Source organism: Typha angustifolia, chromosome 1 (assembly GCF_048772165.1).
Source record: "Typha angustifolia cultivar Huaian chromosome 1, ASM4877216v1, whole genome shotgun sequence".
NCBI classification, from domain to species: domain Eukaryota; kingdom Viridiplantae; phylum Streptophyta; class Magnoliopsida; order Poales; family Typhaceae; genus Typha; species Typha angustifolia.
Window position 1 is genome coordinate 1091843 of NC_133239.1, and position 18515 is coordinate 1110357.

Sequence of the window (18515 nt, forward strand, 5' to 3'; positions counted from 1 at the left end):
TATAAGGGGAAGCTGGATTCAATAATTTGAAACTGGAAAGGTGTTGGAAAAACCTATTATTGTATTGCTATTGGTCATGCCGAAGAAGGTACTGCCATCTTGTCCTTTGGATAATGTTCAGTCAAACAGATGGGAATGGAAAGCTACTCAAGAAACAGAGGTGCTTCTTATATCTGTCGATTCTTGGTGCAATCTGGAGCTGAGATATTGTTGGACTTCCATATCTCATATAAGCCACTACAATAATCTAAGAAGTTTCAAACTTAGATAACCACTTGCTAATTATCTCATACTCTTTGATATTAAAATGAATTTGAAAGTTTATACATTGGAATAAAATCATATACTAAGCCACTACAATAATCTAATAACTTCTTCGATATCTCCTACAAGCCACCACAATAATCTAACAACTTCTTTGATATCTCCTGTACGCCACTACAATAATCTAACAACTTCGTTCGTGCCATCCAATTTAAATCTTGTACATTCTTCTTTTTTAACTTTCAAGTGCGGAATACTATTTGGCAGCCAGCAATGGGCTGACAACTGAAAGCCGTCGGAGGAAAGAGAAAGAAAGCAAACGAAGACAGACCTGAGTGACGTGTGTTAAACATATGAATCACCCTACACAGTGGAGAGATTAATCTACCTGATCTTCTTAAATCCGGCAACCTCATCAGATGAATGCAGATGGCAGTGCGTCGGCCGTGTCAGCCTCATTTTTCTCAGATTTTTCTATTGAACATTCTATATATTGATGCCGTTAGGGGTATAATTGTGTAAGGAATGTCAACATTCATCAGGCATCTTTAGAAATATCCTGCTGATTTGATGCCCTTCATTGTATAGAAGAATCTATCTTCTATACAAATTAATTGGACAACAGGACGACTCAAGATCTATGCAGAACACAGATGGTGAACCTGGGAAAAGCTCAGCTTGTGCTCAGATTTGTTTTACAGAAAACCACGTCCAGTATGGATTTTACATCTAAGTTTTCCAAATGTGCGGTTGAAAGGACTTTCAATAATTTCTGATCTGGCTCTCCGCTTTGCCAACTCAAGTGGCTCCAGCCAGGCCAGTCAATATGGGCTTCCTTCTACTGAACAAATAGTATGTGCGACAAAATAAAGAAATTGGCATACTATTATTCTGAAGTATGGTTCTCGCTTCACAATTATTGCAATACAATAGACATCACAACGTTGCATACCACACTCAAAGCCACAAAACTACATATTCAATCGAACAAATTCAACTCACACTCGATGGAACGAAGCTGGGATCAACTTATCTTGCAGATGGACCAAATGTGGTTGATTCTTTCATGAATGGCATGCCTTGGCTTTCAGTAGTCAAGCTCTTGCTCCTTTCAGTAGTTTCACGTTCCAAGCTCTCCCTTAGTTGCATCACAACTTCAGACATCTTTGGTCTGTGATCAACGTCCAATGTCGTGCAACTCATTGCTAGCTCTGTGACCTTCCAGACAGATTCAGTGTCGTACATCCCTTGCAACCTCGCATCGACAATTGCATTAATATCCCCTGCCTCAAAACTCAGCTGAACATTTTCAATTATCTGAACATCCCTGTCATGCCGAATAGGAGGTTCTCCAGTGATAAGTTCCAAAAGAACCACACCGAAGCTGTACACATCAGTCTTCTCATTGAATTTCCAAGTTTCCCAGCACCTAAATAAGCATGGAAAAGCATCAAGGTTAGGTAGTCACAAACAAATTTAAAAGAATCATGATATCCTATACGTGAATTTGGAGAAACTTGTTTTTCTTTTCCTTCATTTACCATGAGATTTTCTATCAAGTAATATTGTGTCTGGACAAAGCATGTATATTTTAAAGATTGTGGTTTGGAAGCAATATTACCATCTTGACTAGAGGTTTAAAAATGAGAATTCCCAAACCATTGACTTCTTCAATGTAAAGGAAAAAAAGAAGAAGGCACAGAAACATACATAGGATCAATGTAGCCTGGACTGAAAGCAAGCGCTGTCATTGAAACATGTGTTTGTAAATCACTGTGGAAGGCCTTAGCTAGCCCAAAATCAGATACCTTAGCCTCCAGATTTTGGCCCAAAAGAATGTTGCTGGTCTTTATGTCTCTGTGAATTATTGGCATCGGCATTCCATTGTGCAGGTAGTCCAGGCCTATATCAAGTCAAAGACCAACTCACGACTAAAGGAAAAGTTAAAGGATTGTTTAGCTCATAAGAGAGTGGACAAGAAAGATGCATTATATGGCCCCAAAACCTTGTGCAGTGTCAACTGCTATTTGGATTCGCTCTGCCCAACTTAAGGCTCTAGCATTGCCAGCTTTTCCTTTAAAGATCATAAAAAGATCCATTAGTAATGCTTACTATGCAAATGCAGAAAATTTTATGCATAATACACTCGTCAGAGCTCCTTGCAATGACATCCAACTATTAATACTTTCCAAGCAATAACTATCTGATATGTGAAATCTATGTGTTCCTCTGGAACAAATAAACTATCTTTTTCGATTCCTGCTGCAACAAGAAAAGATGCATGCATGCTTTACGTAGGAATCCACAGTTCACCTGACTCTGTTTTCTAATTTGGCCAACAAAATGTTCTCTGCTAGGAATAATGCAAAATTTATAAATTTGAAATCACTGGTCCATATGTAAAATTTTCATAAGAGCCTGAATTTCAGTAATTATTAAAAAAAGAACTATGCTTGACAAATGATATCATTATGTTAGCAAGAATTACCTCTATTTTAACAGCGCATCAGATGTGCTATGTATGCAGTAATTCTATCATTAATGAGATCCTCATACCCAAAATTAGTTAAAAGGGCAAGTCAAGCCAAATCTATCCAAGAATTGAAGTAAACAAAAGTAGGATAAGAGCAATATTCAATATAACTGAAGCCTAGCAAATTATATCTGAACTACTTGTTCAGAAATAATTCCTTTGATTGCAGAATCACCCGACAATCCGGTCATTCTGCTAATTAATTTAAACAGAAAAATCTCATGTTGCAGTGAAATCTTCTAATCTGATTTGATGTTCAATATTTTATAACCTACACAGTTAGCTAGGAAAGAAAACTACAGAACGGATAGTGCAAAAGTGAGAACCAACAACATTTTTTATTTCTTTCAATTTTCAAGTTGTTTTGCAAATACTTATCAATTTCTGTGCTTTTAAATATCAAACACATATGCATCCCCATATGTATCAGCATCTACATATACGCTATGCAGTTCACTGACCGATTAAAGAATGATTTCACCTTTTGGAACATTGTATATTAGAAAAGGAAACAAAGATGAAAATATTATATTGGCTAGATCTGTGTGACCATTTTCTACAAAAGAGGAGAAAAGAATGATTAACCCATAGGAGAAATAATCAAAGGGCAATTACCAACTAGAAGAAGCAAACTAAGCATTAAGCTAGATATGAACTATCTGATATATTTATATAGCTGTTAAATTACTTGCTAACCAACCTCTCAAATGATCTTCAAGGCTTCCAAGAGGCATATATTCATAAATGACTGCCATTTGACCTCTATCCATGCAGTAGCCAACCAAAGTAACTAGGTTCTTGTGATGAACCCTTGACAAATTCTCAACCTACATTACATAGTTCAAAATATTATCAAGGAGCTTGAGACAAGAGAAAAGAAGGAAAATTATAAGCAACTCTCTTCATAAAAGCATATGTCACACAATCACAACAATCCCTGAAGAAGAATTGAATTCTAGGTTGAAGTTTAAAAAGTCCAATTAGAAGTAAAAGCTTCTATTCGAGGGCTGAAAATTCTAATAGATGAATTGGTTAGGAGAAAAGAAGTAAAGAAGCTTCTTTGGCCAGGTTGGCCTTTTATCCTCTTTCTAATCTCCTCTTATTCCCTCTACATCTTTTATATCTATACTCTCTAATCTCTATAGCCTATTCATCTCTACTTGACTGTGCAAAATTGCATCATAGGACCCCTACTTTGTTTTACATTAGATACCTTTCAGTGGCATGGCCAATGTTTTATTGCAGATTCAATGTCATCATCCATCTATAGCAAATTGAGTGTCTATGCATCCTTCTATTTCTTGGGAATGTTAAGCACCTTTCTTTTCTTTAGCATTCTAACCCCTATCAATATACTGTGCCTAAAGACCTGATATTCAAATACTAGAAGCCTGACGAGAAACAAAATCGGTTACCTCAGCCAAAAACAGATTAGGTGCTTGTTCTAATGATAGAGAGCATATCTTGACAGCAACCTCCATTCCATCTTCCACAGAACCATGAAACACAGTCCCAAATCCTCCTTTTCCAAGGGTATGTGAAAATTTCTTAGTTATATTTTCCAATTCCGTATACATGAATTGACGACTCTCAAATGGCAGTTTATTATCTTTATGTTCCACATCAGATCGCGTACGCTTGCCAGCTGGAATAATAGATAGTAATAACATAATCATAACATATAAGTTCTAATTTTGGTATTCAAGTAAAAGTAAGCATTAAATAGGAGCAACAATTGCTGTTACAAAACTACCTTGGGTCTTTCTTCTAATTCTCCAAAAAATAAGTACCACCATCACCACTAGCAACAGAATGGCAGGAACAACTGAAAGAACTACAATAATAGGTGTACTTATCTTCTTCTTTGTAATAGTAGTAGAATTGTTACTGGGAGTAGGGTTTCCACCAGGGGTAGGGTTGCTACCACATGTGTCTGTATTGTTGTCAAATCTAGCATCAGAAAAATTTATGTAATATTAGCAGTGATTTGAGCTCAAGAATAATAATGGAACTTCTAGGGTGCCCCATGAATAATCTTTTAATATACTTCAACTCACATTACGAATTATAAGCAAAAAAAAAAAAAAGAGAGAGAGAGAAGATCCGCCTTATTGTTGACAGAAACACTTGTTTCATCATGTAAATCAATAACATGAGGTTGAATCTATCTTATGTACCTATTGTGCATGAAACACTCCTACCTCAACCATTCTGAAAACTAATTCCTTTAATTTGAATTTACAGTATAACCAATTACAAGTATGATTAAGCACCAAAATAGTGTAGTTGCCTAACAATTTGCAATTCCAAACAAGAAAAAAAGAAAACTTCTCATTTTCAAGATTCAACTATCTCAGAAAATGTAATAATAATATGATAGATTCATAGTATCCTACAATCCTTATAGTTGTAAAAAGGAAGAAAAGTAGAAAAGTATACTTATAAGATGGTCATATTAAAATTTAAAATTTCCTTCTCCACATCATAATATATAGAATACCGTTATCCTATTTCAGAATGAATTGGAACACTGAAAAAAATATTCAATTCTTTTGGAGAAAAGTGTAGAATATAGTCAATTAGATCTTCAAAAAATTAAGGATATACTTAGACTTATTCTGGAGAAGCTTAATTGAATACAACACCTGCGAAGCAATGCGTTGTTTGTTTTGACATTTAAAGGTAAACTGCAGATGTTACACTTCTCAAAGATTGACTATGCTTGTGCTAATTAAAAGAATCTGCAGATAAATAACTATTCGCTTTTTTCATAAATTAGAATAACAGAGCTAACAAATAACTTTATCCATAAGGTGATCTTGAACGGTTATATTACAGAGTGTCCACAAAGAATTTGAAACAAATCTGGGGCTGTTTTAGTTCATTAGAATATAGAATTTATGGAGATTTTTCTCAAAAGTAATTGAACCACGACAAGCTTTTTTACTACTATAATTTGTAAAACAGTAGAAAGATTTGATTAGAAACAAACCTTAATATAAGTGAACCATCTTTTGATTTTTCAAGTAAGCCTTTAGGGACTTCCGTGATGCAGTTTCCAGTTAGATTTCTGTACAGAGGCAGATTGCATCAAGGACCTAAAAATATTCATTGAAACTAATCAGAACAGTAGATCTGATGCTAACACTTACAGGACCCCGAGATGCGGCATCATTGCCAGAGAATCAGGTATTTTTCCACTTAAATTGTTGTAAGATAAATCCCTAAAATAAAATAGCAAAACTGGATATGACTTTAGATGTTCCTTGTACTTTGTAACACTATTCTGCCGAATTTTGGCACATTTCCTACTTACAGGAACTGGACTTCGGTGAGGCTGGAAAAGGAAGTGGACACCTGACCAACCAATCCACTGGAGGATAGGTTTCTGCAGCACAGTTGAATCAATTAGGATATCGTTTCATATATAATTTCTAACAAAAACATGACTTTTAAGGGAATCTGCATGAGTTCTCTTTCTTGGATACGCACATAGCTGTAATCCTTGATTCATGATCATTATTGGCGATACAACTCAGACCATCCCAAGTATAATTTTCTGGAAGACATGGATCACCCACCCAATTTTTCTTCAATTTATACGCTTTCTTGATTTTCAACATGGCTTCAACTGGTGCCGCAAAATGAAACAGAATAGAGATGACGTTGAATTATCATTGTCGGACAACAGACATGCAAAAATTTTGTCAAGGCATGTTACGGAAAAAGAAAGATTAGATTGTATCAAGAGTAAGTCCAGAAGCTACTCAATTAGAGACTTCCTTCCTTTGGTTGATGTGCATCCATGGTTTCAGAGTCCAAATGCAGCAATTCGAAGAGAAGAAATGCTCTATTTTGAGGAAGTGAACCTAAATTGGTTTCTGTATTTATTAAAGTTGAAGGAAATGCACTGATATCAATTGAGATCTGAGAACTTTAAAAAAAAAGGTGCATTTTTTAGCTTGACATTTTTTTTATGTGACATCATACACAATAAGTAGAAGCAAAAAATGGAAATTCAAAGGGCTTCAAGAAGTAACATACCGTCCCCGACGTTAGTCCTTGTGCGACCTCTTTGTGCGAGAGTATAGATCTCAAACGCATTGAGGAGGGGAGGACGAGTGGCCCTCTTGGTCGCATTTAAAATGGACACATTCTGAGAGGGTAATGGGAAATGAGGCCCATGTACAAAGCCCGACTTGAGGTAGGTTGGCGTATAGTTTAACCTGTACATGTAGTCATCGATGTAGACATTGAACTCCCTCACGTCCTTTTTTGGGAGGAGTTCGAGCTCAGAGAAATGAAAGATGAAATAGTATAGCATATCGGATTTGAAGTCCCAGTGCCACGGGAACCTTATGCTGTCGTTGACGCTAGCGCACACGGAGGCGGTCTGGAGCACGACGGAAGGGACCTCGAACTCGTCAATACTTTTGTTACGCTCGACTGCCTTGGTGGTGGATAACTCGTGGAGGGTAATGTTCATAGGCTCCCAGATGCGGTCGTACGGGTCGTCGGGATATCTATAAACTCAAATTTAATATGCATTTTGTATTAAGGAAGATGGAAGACATGTTCAATGCTATCTAGTCTTAATCTCTCACCGAATTATCTTATCGCCCCTTGCTCCCAAGTTCCGCCGCATCACTGATACGGGATTACCGAAGAAACTTTGCCTAAAGGTGGAAAAGAATGTCTCCTTCATTGGCCTCAGCTCCAACGAAGATATGAAAGGAGTCGAAGAAGAGCCGGTTCTTATCAGACAAACTGATACCCAATTATTGGCTGCGATAAAAGCTATAATTTCGTATGTGAAAGGAGTGGACGGATCGGAGATGTTCACCGTGCCCCAAGGATCCATCCTTATATGGAGATCGAATAGGAGTGGGCTATTCTTTTGCACACTATTCTTTCCATCGTAGTTTCCATACATAAAGCTTGCTCTCACAAGATAATTATTATCTTGGTTTGTTCGTGTTAAGGTGTAACAATTCCGATCTCCCTCAGGAAAGCTTCTCACAGTCGAATAATGCTTCGGAAGTGAGGAGTCCAAATATTTCGAGGAAATATTGTACTTTATTCCAGTATCTATAAATTGATCATCTGCGGCATAGGTTATTCCTGTAGTGCTGTCCGTGGAGTTAACAGTGGCGCCACAGTCTATGCTAACGAAACCTACATAAAAGAAAGGTATATAGAAGAAACTTTATCAATTTGTAATAAACCCTATATGAGAAGCAACGATAATGTGAAGTAACAGTAGAATCATAGAATCTGATCTCTAAACTTGATGATCTCCGTTGCGTCGAAGAATTAATGAAAAGGCATTGCAACAACGAGGACTGGTAGTAGAAGCTTGAAGAAGAACACATATATATGTAACGTACCCTCAGTACTAGGAGATTGGCCATGAACTTGAACTGCTGCAATGAAGACACCCAGGAGAAGAGATCTGTACCATAACACCATCTTCTTCTCTAATCTCAGATGCCCCATTGCAACCTAAGCCATTAATACCTCCTCATGGTAACTCTGTATAGACTCCATGCATCATCCTATTACTTATATTACATAAAAAAATTCCTCTCCCACCCACAGACAAACATTTCTGAGTGCATCTCCAATACACGACGACCTCTGACCTTTGCCAGCTTCAGGTCAACGGTTTGACAAATGTCAAACAGCGGGCGTGTTAAATTCCAGGGAACTTTAAAATCATAACCTGATTTTTGGACTTATTTTTTATTAAGATTGTATCTTGAACGATTTCTCTATTGTTATTCTGATATCAACAGGACATCAGTATTAAATATTTTGTCCAGTATCATGTGAAATATCGAAATAACCCAAATACGTTCTAAACAATAGTAATCTGGACGCTTTAATTTATATATTTAAATTATGAGGAGAGAAAATAGAGTAAAAGCCTATCATGATCGGGCTATTACAAGAGAATGAGAATAAATTCGACATTCCTTATCTCTTATTAAGTGAATCGAGCATGTGAATTAACTTACTTGTGTATTAAACAGAAGAGATTATTTGTTTAATGATAGAAAGAGGAGTCATCTGGCTACGATCAAAAACCATAGCGAAGAACGGAAGGCCTTGGAGGAGAGCATAAAATTAGATAACCTCCAGATTTTAGCCCAACTCAAGGTCATCAAAGAATCCATTAGAAATGCTCGCTATTCAAATGCAGAAACTTCCGCAAATAACTGATGAACTCTTGTAAAGCCAACCTGACAGAGGAAAATCAATTTCTCTGCACATGATGAACTGATATATGAATCAAACAACTGAGAGATGAAAACGTATCGAAAAGTTGACTATTTACAAAACAGAAATGTATTTTACAAACACAAGCCATCATTAAGAATAGTTCCATCCCCAGCCTACGTCCCGGAGTATAAAATCACAGTACAAGTGTACATCCCTGGTCAACTTGGACATCAGCCTCTGAGACAAAATCTATGCAGAACACAGATTGTGAACTTGGGAAAAGCCCACCTTGTGCTAAGATTGCTTTTACAACAAACCATGACCGAGATCGTTTCACAGATCAGTTTCTGAATGTGCAACAGTTGACAGACTTCAATAAGTTCTGATCTTGGGATCAGCGCTGCTGTCGACTCAAGTGGCTCCAGCCAAGCCAGTTAATATAGAATTCCTTCTCTACTCAGATCAAATGGTCCGTAATGAAGAAACTAATATATTATTACTACGACAATATAACAGAGATAGAAGCTCTCATATTATTAGCAAGACAGCGTTGCTTTGTTGTAGCAGTCTCAGTAAGTCATAAGAAGCTTAATTATTCTAAAGAACGGTTATCACTGCACAATTATTGCAAATACACAGAAGTCAAACTGCATACCACCCGCAAAGCAACACAACTACAAATTCAATGCAGGCTTGATGGAACGGAGACAGATCAGCTTATCTTGCAGATGGACTAAATATGGCGGATTCTTTCATGTATGCAATGTCTTGTCTTGAGGCAGTGTTTTCACCTGTCATGTTCTTGCTCCTTCCAGCAGTCTCAAGTTCCAAGATCTTTCTAAGCTGCGCGACAACTTCAGCCATCTTTGGTCTCTGATTAATGGCTCTTCCTGTGCAGTTCAGTGCTAGCTCTGCAACCTTCCAGACAGAGTCAGCATTGTACATCCCTTGCAACATTGCATCAACAATTGCATCAATATCCCCTGCCCTAAAACTCTGTTGAACACGTTCAATTAGATGAACATCACCCATACACCGAATAGGAGGTTCTCCTGTAATAATTTCCAAAAGAACCACCCCAAAGCTGTATACATCAGTCTTCTCATTGAATTTCCAAGATTGCAAGCACCTTAATAAGTACAAAGAGAATCAAGGTTAGGTAGAAATAAACTTCTAAAGAATCATAATATCCTATACTTTGAAAATTGTTTTTCTTTTCCTTGTGTTTATCATGATTTATGAAATCTTTTATCAAGATATATTCTTGACTAAACATATATGTATTCAAGTTGTGGTTACATTAAGTCAAATAATTTCCAATCTTGACAAGAATTCCTCCCTTTAGTAATGAGATTTCCCAAACGACCAAATTCTAAAGCATAAAGGAAAAAAAATGTACGGCGACATACATTGGATCAACGTAGCCTGGAGAGAAAGCAAGCGCTGTCATTGAAACATGTGTTTGTAAATCACTGTGAAAGGCCTTAGAGAGACCGAAATCAGACACCTTAGCCTCCAAATTTTGGCCCAAAAGAATGTTGCTGGTCTTTACATCTCTGTGAATTATTGGCATTGGGCATCCATTATACAGATAGTCCAAGCCTATATCAAGTCAAAGCCATCTAATGAGTAAGGAAATGGAAAAGATTATTTATCTTAATGTATAAGAGAAAAATGGACAAGAAAGATGCATTATATTGCCCCAAAACCTTGTGCAGCATCAAGTACTATTCTGAGGCGCTCTGCCCAACTCAAGACTCTAGCAACACCGGTTTTACCTTTAATGTCATAAAGACAATACATTAGTAATGCTTGCTACATGCAAATGCAGAAACTTCTATCCATAATACGCTTGTCAGTACTCCTTGCAATGACAATAAAACATTAATACCTTTCGAGCAATAGAACTTTCCGATTTTAGGTGCTTTGTCATTCCATGTGAAACAAGTGAACTATCTTTTCTTTTATTCCTGATGCACCAAGAACTACATGCTTTATATAGAAACTCGAAGTTCATCTAATTCTTTTTCTTGTCAACATATTCTTCAACAACCACATTTTATAAAATATACTCTACCAAGGAAATGCGAACTTCATAAAGTTCCAACACTGTGAGCTTGTATTTAAAATCTACATGACAGTCGATGTTTCAGTGCTAACTAAAACAAAAGAATCATGCTTGACAGCCATTATGTTGGCAAGAATTTACTCTAGTTTTTAACAGCTTATGTAATGTGCTATGCAATATGTATCAGTGATTCTATCATTAACAGAGATATACCCAAAATAACTTCGAAGAGAAAATCAAATCGATCAATCTAACTAAAGAAAAACAAAAGAAGGATAAGATAAATCTTAGCTATGCTTTAGAATTTAGAGCTTAACAAATTTCATTTGAAATACTAGTTGAGAAACAATTCCTTCTATTGCAGAATCGTCAGACAATAAAGTCAGACAGCTAATTAATCCAACTCAACTTTTGCAAAGCAGTGAGTGGATTTGATGTTCAATATTCTATAAAGCTAGCTAGGTAAAGAAAAAGTTTGGTTAGTACATAAGAAGTAAGAATCGACAAATTCTACTGGAAGAAAATGTTATGAAGCAAAGTTGGATTTACTTGACACTTCATTTGATGAATATTTTGGAAGTTCTAGATCTTAAAAGACAAGTTTTCCATATAAACAATAAATATATTTTGGATTGGTAAGGTCAAGGATGGTATAAAGGAGATGAAATTCAAAAAGGAAGTAGGATAGGTGAAATTGGAAATGAAAGAAACAAGGTGAGATTAGGTAGATTTTTGATTGATTAGTCATATATAGTAGGTTAATAAGTGATTGACAAAGGAGTTAATAGAGGAAAAGGAAAATACGGCTAGCAATAATGAAGTTAATGCCTAGATTAACGATATAAACCCCATGTACAAAAGAAGTGTTGTAAACAAAAGGCTAATACAGAACACATTTTTTAGGAAGTACTATATATTTATATAACAGCTCATGGGTTTAACTAGACGGCTTCACTTGTTGTGAGCTTGCACTTGGACCCAAGAGGTCATAGGTTCAACCGTTGGATACAATCTCTTCAGGAATTAAGGTAAAGTTACATACATCTTCTCTCCTTAGACCCATATAGGTAAGAGCCTTTTGCAGTTAGACTATATTTAGTTCATGGGTTCAAATTATCAAAAGAACCTCTTTAGAAATGAGGATAAGGCTGTATATATCTTCTCTTCTAGACCTTGCTTTGGAAGGAGCCTTATACATGGGGGCACCCACCTTTTACATATTCCATGCTATAAAACTATTCATGATAATATTAAATGTGCTACAAACTTTAATATTGAAGATAGTGGCAGTTGATTTTGTAATATTTCACATGTATGCAATCTAGTTAATTGAATACTGGTAGAATCATGACTGTTGCCAACAAAGAGAGAAACCTATTAGAAAAGGAAACAAAGACGGAATAATGTTATCAGCCAGAAGAGAAAAGAATTGTATACAAATTTGGAGACATAATTAAGAAAGCATTTAACCACTAGAAAAATAGACTAAGCTTTAAGCTAGATATACACTACATTATAGACTTAGATAGCAGTTAAGTCATTCGTTCACCAACCTTTCAAGTGATCTTGAAGGCTTCCAAGTGGCATATACTCATAAACGATTGCCATACAACATCTATCCATGCAGTAGCCAACCAAGGAAACCAGGTTCCTGTGACGAACTCTTGACAAATTCTGAACCTACAGAACATACTTGAAAATGTAATCAAAGGAAGCTCTGCATATTAGTATCCTAATGACCAATGAGTCAACTGAAATCTTATGTTCTTGTTGAATAAATTATAAAAATCTGAACTCACATCAAGGCAGCCCTAAGCTTGAGAAAAGAGAAGACAACAACAATTTTGTCTTCTATTATATATAATCAAGGAAGTATATTTTTTTATGGTAATTATAAGCACCTCTCTTCATATAAGCACATATGTCACCCAATGTCACAATCACAACAATCCCTGAATAAAAAGTTGAAGTCTAATTAGATCTTACATTTTTTTTCTTAATATATTTATCTACAAATTATCTACTGAATTTGCTGTATCAATACTGTTTAGTGGTACTGTAGCATATACTATTCATTGTTATAGTAATCACGAGCTATTTTATTATTATTATTTTAGTGATCCTAAAATGTCCAAATTAGGATTTGTTGGGTTATCAAAAGAGACATTAGGGGTGGAAATCGTTCCATCAGCAAGCTATGATTTTCATAAAAGGCCATCAGAGGGATGAAAATTGTATTGGTTGATTGATTGATTAATGAAAAAAAAAAAAAAAACAGAACTAAAGAAGCTTCTTTGGCTGGTTGGCTTGTTTATCTCTAGTCTCTTGACTCCTCCTCTTTAGAATCTTATTCTATATTCATCTTCTACCTTCTCTTCACCTCTACAAGAGGATCCGCGATTGCATCACAGGACACTCCTTACTTTGTCATACATCACTCTCAAGGGCAGATTAGCTTTCAGTGGCACAATCAATGTCTTTTTTTTCCTTTGATAAAGTTAATCACCTTTTATGTTCTTTATCATCCTAACCTACATCGTGCACTTCACTGAAAGACCTAAATTCAAAAATAGATGCCTGACGAAACATAAAATCAGTTATCACTTACCTCAGCCAAAAACAGATTAGGTGCTTGTTCTGATGAAAGAGAGCACATCTTTACAGCAACCTCGGTGCCACCTTCTAAGAAACCATGAAACACAGTCCCAAATCCTCCTTTTCCAAGGGTATGAGCAAAGTTATTAGTAATGTACTCCAATTCTGTATACATGAATTGACGACTCTTCAATGGCAGCTGGCTGTCTTTACAATCTACACTGAATTGGTGACTATCAGATGGAAATTGACTGCATCCACAATCCACATTGTGTTGGTGGCTCCCAGATGCCATTTCCAGCCGAACCTTTTCATGATTGATGGATGCAATAATAACTAGCAACATAACAAAGAGTACATAAGTATGAATATTATCCGATACTTGAGAAAGCTAAAACAAAGCACCACTGTAGAAGCAAGGATTTCTATTAGGAAACCACCTTGGGGCTTTCTTGTAACTCTCCACACAACATATACCGCAACTACTAGTAGAATGGCAGGAACGACTGAAAGAACAATAATTATAGGTGTAGTTATCTTCTTCTGTGTAGCAGTACTAGAGTTGCCATCAGGAGTAGAGTCGCGACCATTACATTTGTTGAAATTATCAAATCTAGCATCAAGAGAAGTTTATGGAATATTAACAGTAATTTGAGCTCAAGAAGAGCAATAGATCTTTGGAGTTCTCCAAGAAAATTCTTTCAGTATACTTCAGTTAACGTTACAACTTACAGGTACGAATAAGAAAGAAAATTTCATCTTGTTGCTGACAGAAACATTTGTATTGGCATGTATAGACATTGTGTCTCATTGCTGCAAAATTGAATCTGTCTTAAATGTGCCTAATGTGCAAGATACACTTCTACATCAACCATCCTCAAAACCAATTTCTTTCTTTAAATTTACACTAGAACCAATTACGAGGATGATAAAGCATCAAATCTAGCTTCCTGACAATTTGCAATTCCAAACAAGAAAAAGAAAGCATTTTATTTTCAACTTTATCAGTTCAAAGTAAGAATAATTACATAGATTTCTATAGTATCTTTCCAGTTAAAAGCAGAAAAGGAAGAAAAGCATACTTATAAGTTATAGCATGCAAACATTCAAATTTATTGGTTTTCTTTCTCCACACTATACTATATAATTGAGAAAGTAAACTTGGAAATCTCTGACCAAAGTATTTCTTTTTGGGGGGTAAAAATTGACAAAAATAGTCGATAAGATATTAAAGAAACAAAGGATATACTTACCCATACACTAAAGAAATTTAACAGCACATAACACCTGATACGAATATATCAAATGTGCATTTTAGCGAAGCTGTGTATAATTTGTCTGACCTTGAAAGTAAATCTCCAATGTTACACTTCTCAAAGACTGACTAATCTTGTGCAATTTGAAAGATCTGCAGATGCATAGCTATTCATTTTTTTCACAAATTAGAATAACAGAGTCAATCAACAAATTAACAAATAAGGTGATCTTCATATGGCTATACTACAGTGTTACCCTGAAGAATTGAATCGAATCTGGGGCAGTTTCAGTTTATTAGAATACAGCTTCATCTATTCATTGAGTCTTTCCTCAAAAGTAATTGAACCATGAGCTTTTTTGCTACTATAATTGGTAGAATAGTGGAAGGACTTGATTAGAAACACACCTCAATGTAAGTGAACCATCTTTTGATCTTTCAATGAGGGCATCAGGGATTTCTGTGAAGCAGTTTCCTGTCAAAGTTCTGTATGAAGACAGATTGCATCAAGAACCTAAAAATATTCATTGAAGATTATTGGAACAATACGTCTAATGTTAACACTTACAGGACCTCGAGGGATGATATATCTGCTAAAGAATCAGGTATTTTTCCACTTAAGTTGTTGTAAGACAAATCCCTAGAAGAAAATAACAAAACCGGATATGACTTTAGAAGTTCCATGCACTTTCATAGTACTAGTAAGCTAAATTTCGCGACGGTTCATACTTACAGGGTCATGATTGCTGTCAGCCTGGAAAATGAAGTGGATACCTCACCATCCAATCCACTGGAGGATAAGTTTCTGCAGCACAGTTGAATCCATTAGGATATCCCTTTCATCCTAGTTCCCAAGAAGACGTGACTCCTAAGGAAATTCGCATAACTCCTATATCTTGGATACTCACAGAGCTATAATCCTTGAATCATTACCACCATTACTACAAGTGATGCCATCCCAAACATACTGTTTTGGAAAACATGGATCACCCATCCAATTTTTCTTCACTTTATACGCCGCCTTGATTGCCAACATGGCATGAACTGGTACCGAGAAAAGAAAGAGAAGAATCACATTAAATATTCATCATAAGGTGAATAAACGTACAACTTGTCAAGAGTAACGTTAAAACTTTGCTGGAATATATGCGCATTTTACCACAAAAGATCGGTTTCTGACAAGTCTTTTTCAAGGAATCGGTTCCCTTTTCTTGGTGAATTAAACCCAAAACCCTACAGGTTAAACCGTAAACTTCCCGAACACACACCCTAAACCCTAAACCCAACGACAATAAAGAACAAGAACATACCATCGTCGAGGTTGGTCATGACTTCCACGAGGCTAACGAGGGAGAAGACCTCGATTGCATTGATGAGAGGAGGGAGAGTAGCATTGGTGGTGGAAACGAGCGAGAAGTTATAAGTAGAGGCCCTTCTCAATTCGGCGTAAACATAATCGGCCATGAGGTAGGGTGGCCTCATGTGGTCGAACCACAGTTCACCGTTGAGGAAGATGTTGAACTCTCTGACGTCATTGGAAGATAGAACTTGGAGCTCGGAGAAGTGGAAGCCGACGTAGTAGACCGGGTCAGCGGCCTCGGGGATCCAGTAGAACTGGATGCTCTTGTTGACGGCGGTGGAGGTGACGGCGGTCTGGAGGACGGCGGTGGGGGCCTCGATCATATCTTTGAGATAGTTGCTCACCTTCGAGGCTGTGGATATCACGTTCCGCCCAGCGTTGTCGGTGAATGGCTTCCACAACCGGTCGTACCGGTCGTCCGGATACCTTGGTCAAACGGATTATATTTGATTTTTTAATTCAATACATTAAATTCAGGATATATATTTTACATAGTGGACACTTATTTTGTTAGTAAAATTTATTATTATAAACAAAAAAAATTAAATTATAAAAACTCCTTAATTTCTTATTTTTATTATTATTATTTTTTAAAAACCCCATAATTAAACACAATCATCAAAACTACCTCTTACATTTTAGATTTCTTGTTAAAACTACTTTCAAGCCTACCATAATTTTTATCGGCTCAGCAAATTATTGTTTTAGACAGCAATTTTAACTAATTAATTACTAGACCAACATACTGAAAGAAAAAAGATTTATTATAAAGACAAATAGTAACTAAATTCTGACTATATATATATATATATACACCAATAAACCAACAAAGAAGAAGTGGATTTGCAAATATCTAAAAGGAAATAAAATCTAATTTTGTGTTAATTAGATCCATTTAAAGATTATAGTTCAATACTTTTGAGCAGAGATGAGGAAAAAAAAGATGCTGAACTTACCGAATTATCATATCAGTCGTTGATCCTAGGTTGGCTCTTCCAAAAAGAATTAAATATTCGGAATCATCAACCATGGGATAGATTGTGGCCTTCAATGGCCTCAACTCTAAAGAAGATATGAAAGGAGTCGAAGATCCCGTTTTTATCAAACAGACTGATATGAGATCAGCCAAGGCAACCATTATAATTTCAGATGTGTAACGATGAGCTGCATCAGAGATGTTCATCGTCTTCAATGTAGTGACTCCAATATGGAGATCAAATAACAGCTGACTGTTGGACTGCACACTTCGACGTCCGTCGTAGTTTCCATACATGAAGGTTGCTCTTACAAGATACTTGAAACCTTTGGTTACAGGCTTCAAGGTGTAACAATTCCTATCTCCATCAGGAAAGCTTCTCACAGTTGTGTACTGCTTTGGAAGCGAGAGGTTTATATAATTCGATGCGACATTGTAGTTTATCCCGGTGTTTATAAATTGATCGTCTGTGGTATAGGGTATACTAGTATTGCGATCGGTGTAACCATCGGCGGCGCCGCAATCGATGCTAATGAAACCTATAAATAGGTAAGAAAAAGAAGAATATGTTTAACTTTGTATAAATTGGCCGTGATATCTCCTGCTGAAATCATTGTGTTTTAGAACATATGTTAGCTTACCGTCAGTACTTGGTGTCTGGCCGTGAACTTGAACTGCGGCAATCAAGACACCCAAGAGAAGAGGCCACCATTTCACCATCTTCTTCTCTAAGCTCAGATACCACATCAAAACCTACGCCATTAATTCTTGTTTCCCTACTTCAACATCTTCAGATGGCCGCCATGCGCAGTTGCAAACTTGCAGCGGAATATATCATCTACCAGTTGGTGGACCTTGTCGTATTATTTCTTGCTTTAATTTTTCTTTCTTCTTTTCTCCAGCCCATAGATAATAAGCTTTTATTATGATTTCTTTCAACAATTGACCTTCATTCATGTTTGCAACCTTTAGGTCAACGGTTTGAGAAGAGATACAGCACGCTAATTAAAAAGTCAAACCGGACGCTATTAAACTCTATTCTCCTAATTAAGCTCTAATTTCTGATGTTCAATAGTTTTAACTCGGAAGAGGAGTTGGAAACATGTTAACACCCAGCCTTTTTCATGTATAAATGTACTTGCAGTCTGTTTCATGCATTTTTAATATATGCAAATTGCACCTTACACATTGTCATTAGAACAATTAATTAAACTCCTAAATTGAGTTAACTACAGTAATAAC

The 18515-nt window shown here is 36.3% G+C and overlaps 2 protein-coding genes across 2 annotated transcripts; both read right to left on the reverse strand.

Moving 5' to 3' along the window:
- Window positions 1-1090: 1090 nt before the first annotated feature.
- Window positions 1091-8289, reverse strand: LOC140778529 (putative leucine-rich repeat receptor-like serine/threonine-protein kinase At2g19230). The gene is made up of 13 exons (XM_073123344.1): window positions 8185-8289; window positions 7402-7972; window positions 6842-7320; window positions 6290-6428; window positions 6114-6185; window positions 5950-6021; window positions 5790-5867; window positions 4551-4747; window positions 4213-4442; window positions 3498-3624; window positions 2270-2338; window positions 1975-2167; window positions 1091-1693 (listed from the first exon to the last, which is right to left on the reverse strand). Exons 1-13 carry the CDS (start codon window positions 8264-8266, stop codon window positions 1294-1296), a joined length of 2709 nt encoding a protein of 902 aa, XP_072979445.1. The 5' UTR covers window positions 8267-8289; the 3' UTR covers window positions 1091-1293.
- Window positions 8290-9082: 793 nt separating this feature from the next.
- LOC140759530 (probable LRR receptor-like serine/threonine-protein kinase At1g51880) lies at window positions 9083-18020 on the reverse strand. The gene is made up of 13 exons (XM_073096117.1): window positions 17915-18020; window positions 17254-17812; window positions 16248-16723; window positions 15846-15981; window positions 15671-15742; window positions 15506-15577; window positions 15346-15423; window positions 14123-14295; window positions 13696-14018; window positions 12641-12767; window positions 10729-10797; window positions 10429-10621; window positions 9083-10148 (listed from the first exon to the last, which is right to left on the reverse strand). Exons 1-13 carry the CDS (start codon window positions 18018-18020, stop codon window positions 9737-9739), a joined length of 2796 nt encoding a protein of 931 aa, XP_072952218.1. The 3' UTR covers window positions 9083-9736.
- Between the last annotated feature and the right edge of the window lie 495 nt (window positions 18021-18515).

Bases quoted from the DNA above. Each gene is read 5' to 3' on its own strand.
- LOC140759530 (XM_073096117.1), bottom strand. From the start codon at position 18,020: ATGTGGTATCTGAGCTTAGAGAAGAAGATGGTGAAATGGTGGCCTCTT. The intron at 17,813-17,914 runs GTAAGCTAACAT...ACCTATTTATAG, and splicing joins CCAGACACCAAGTACTGACG to GTTTCATTAGCATCGATTGC. The intron at 12,768-13,695 runs GTAAGTGATAAC...TATGTTCTGTAG, and splicing joins CTAATCTGTTTTTGGCTGAG to GTTCAGAATTTGTCAAGAGT.
- LOC140778529 (XM_073123344.1), bottom strand. From the start codon at position 8,266: ATGGTGTTATGGTACAGATCTCTTCTCCTGGGTGTCTTCATTGCAGCA. The intron at 6,186-6,289 runs GTGCGTATCCAA...ACTGTGCTGCAG, and splicing joins GAATCAAGGATTACAGCTAT to AAACCTATCCTCCAGTGGAT. The intron at 2,339-3,497 runs GTTGGTTAGCAA...TGATCTTTAAAG, and splicing joins CCTTGAAGATCATTTGAGAG to GAAAAGCTGGCAATGCTAGA.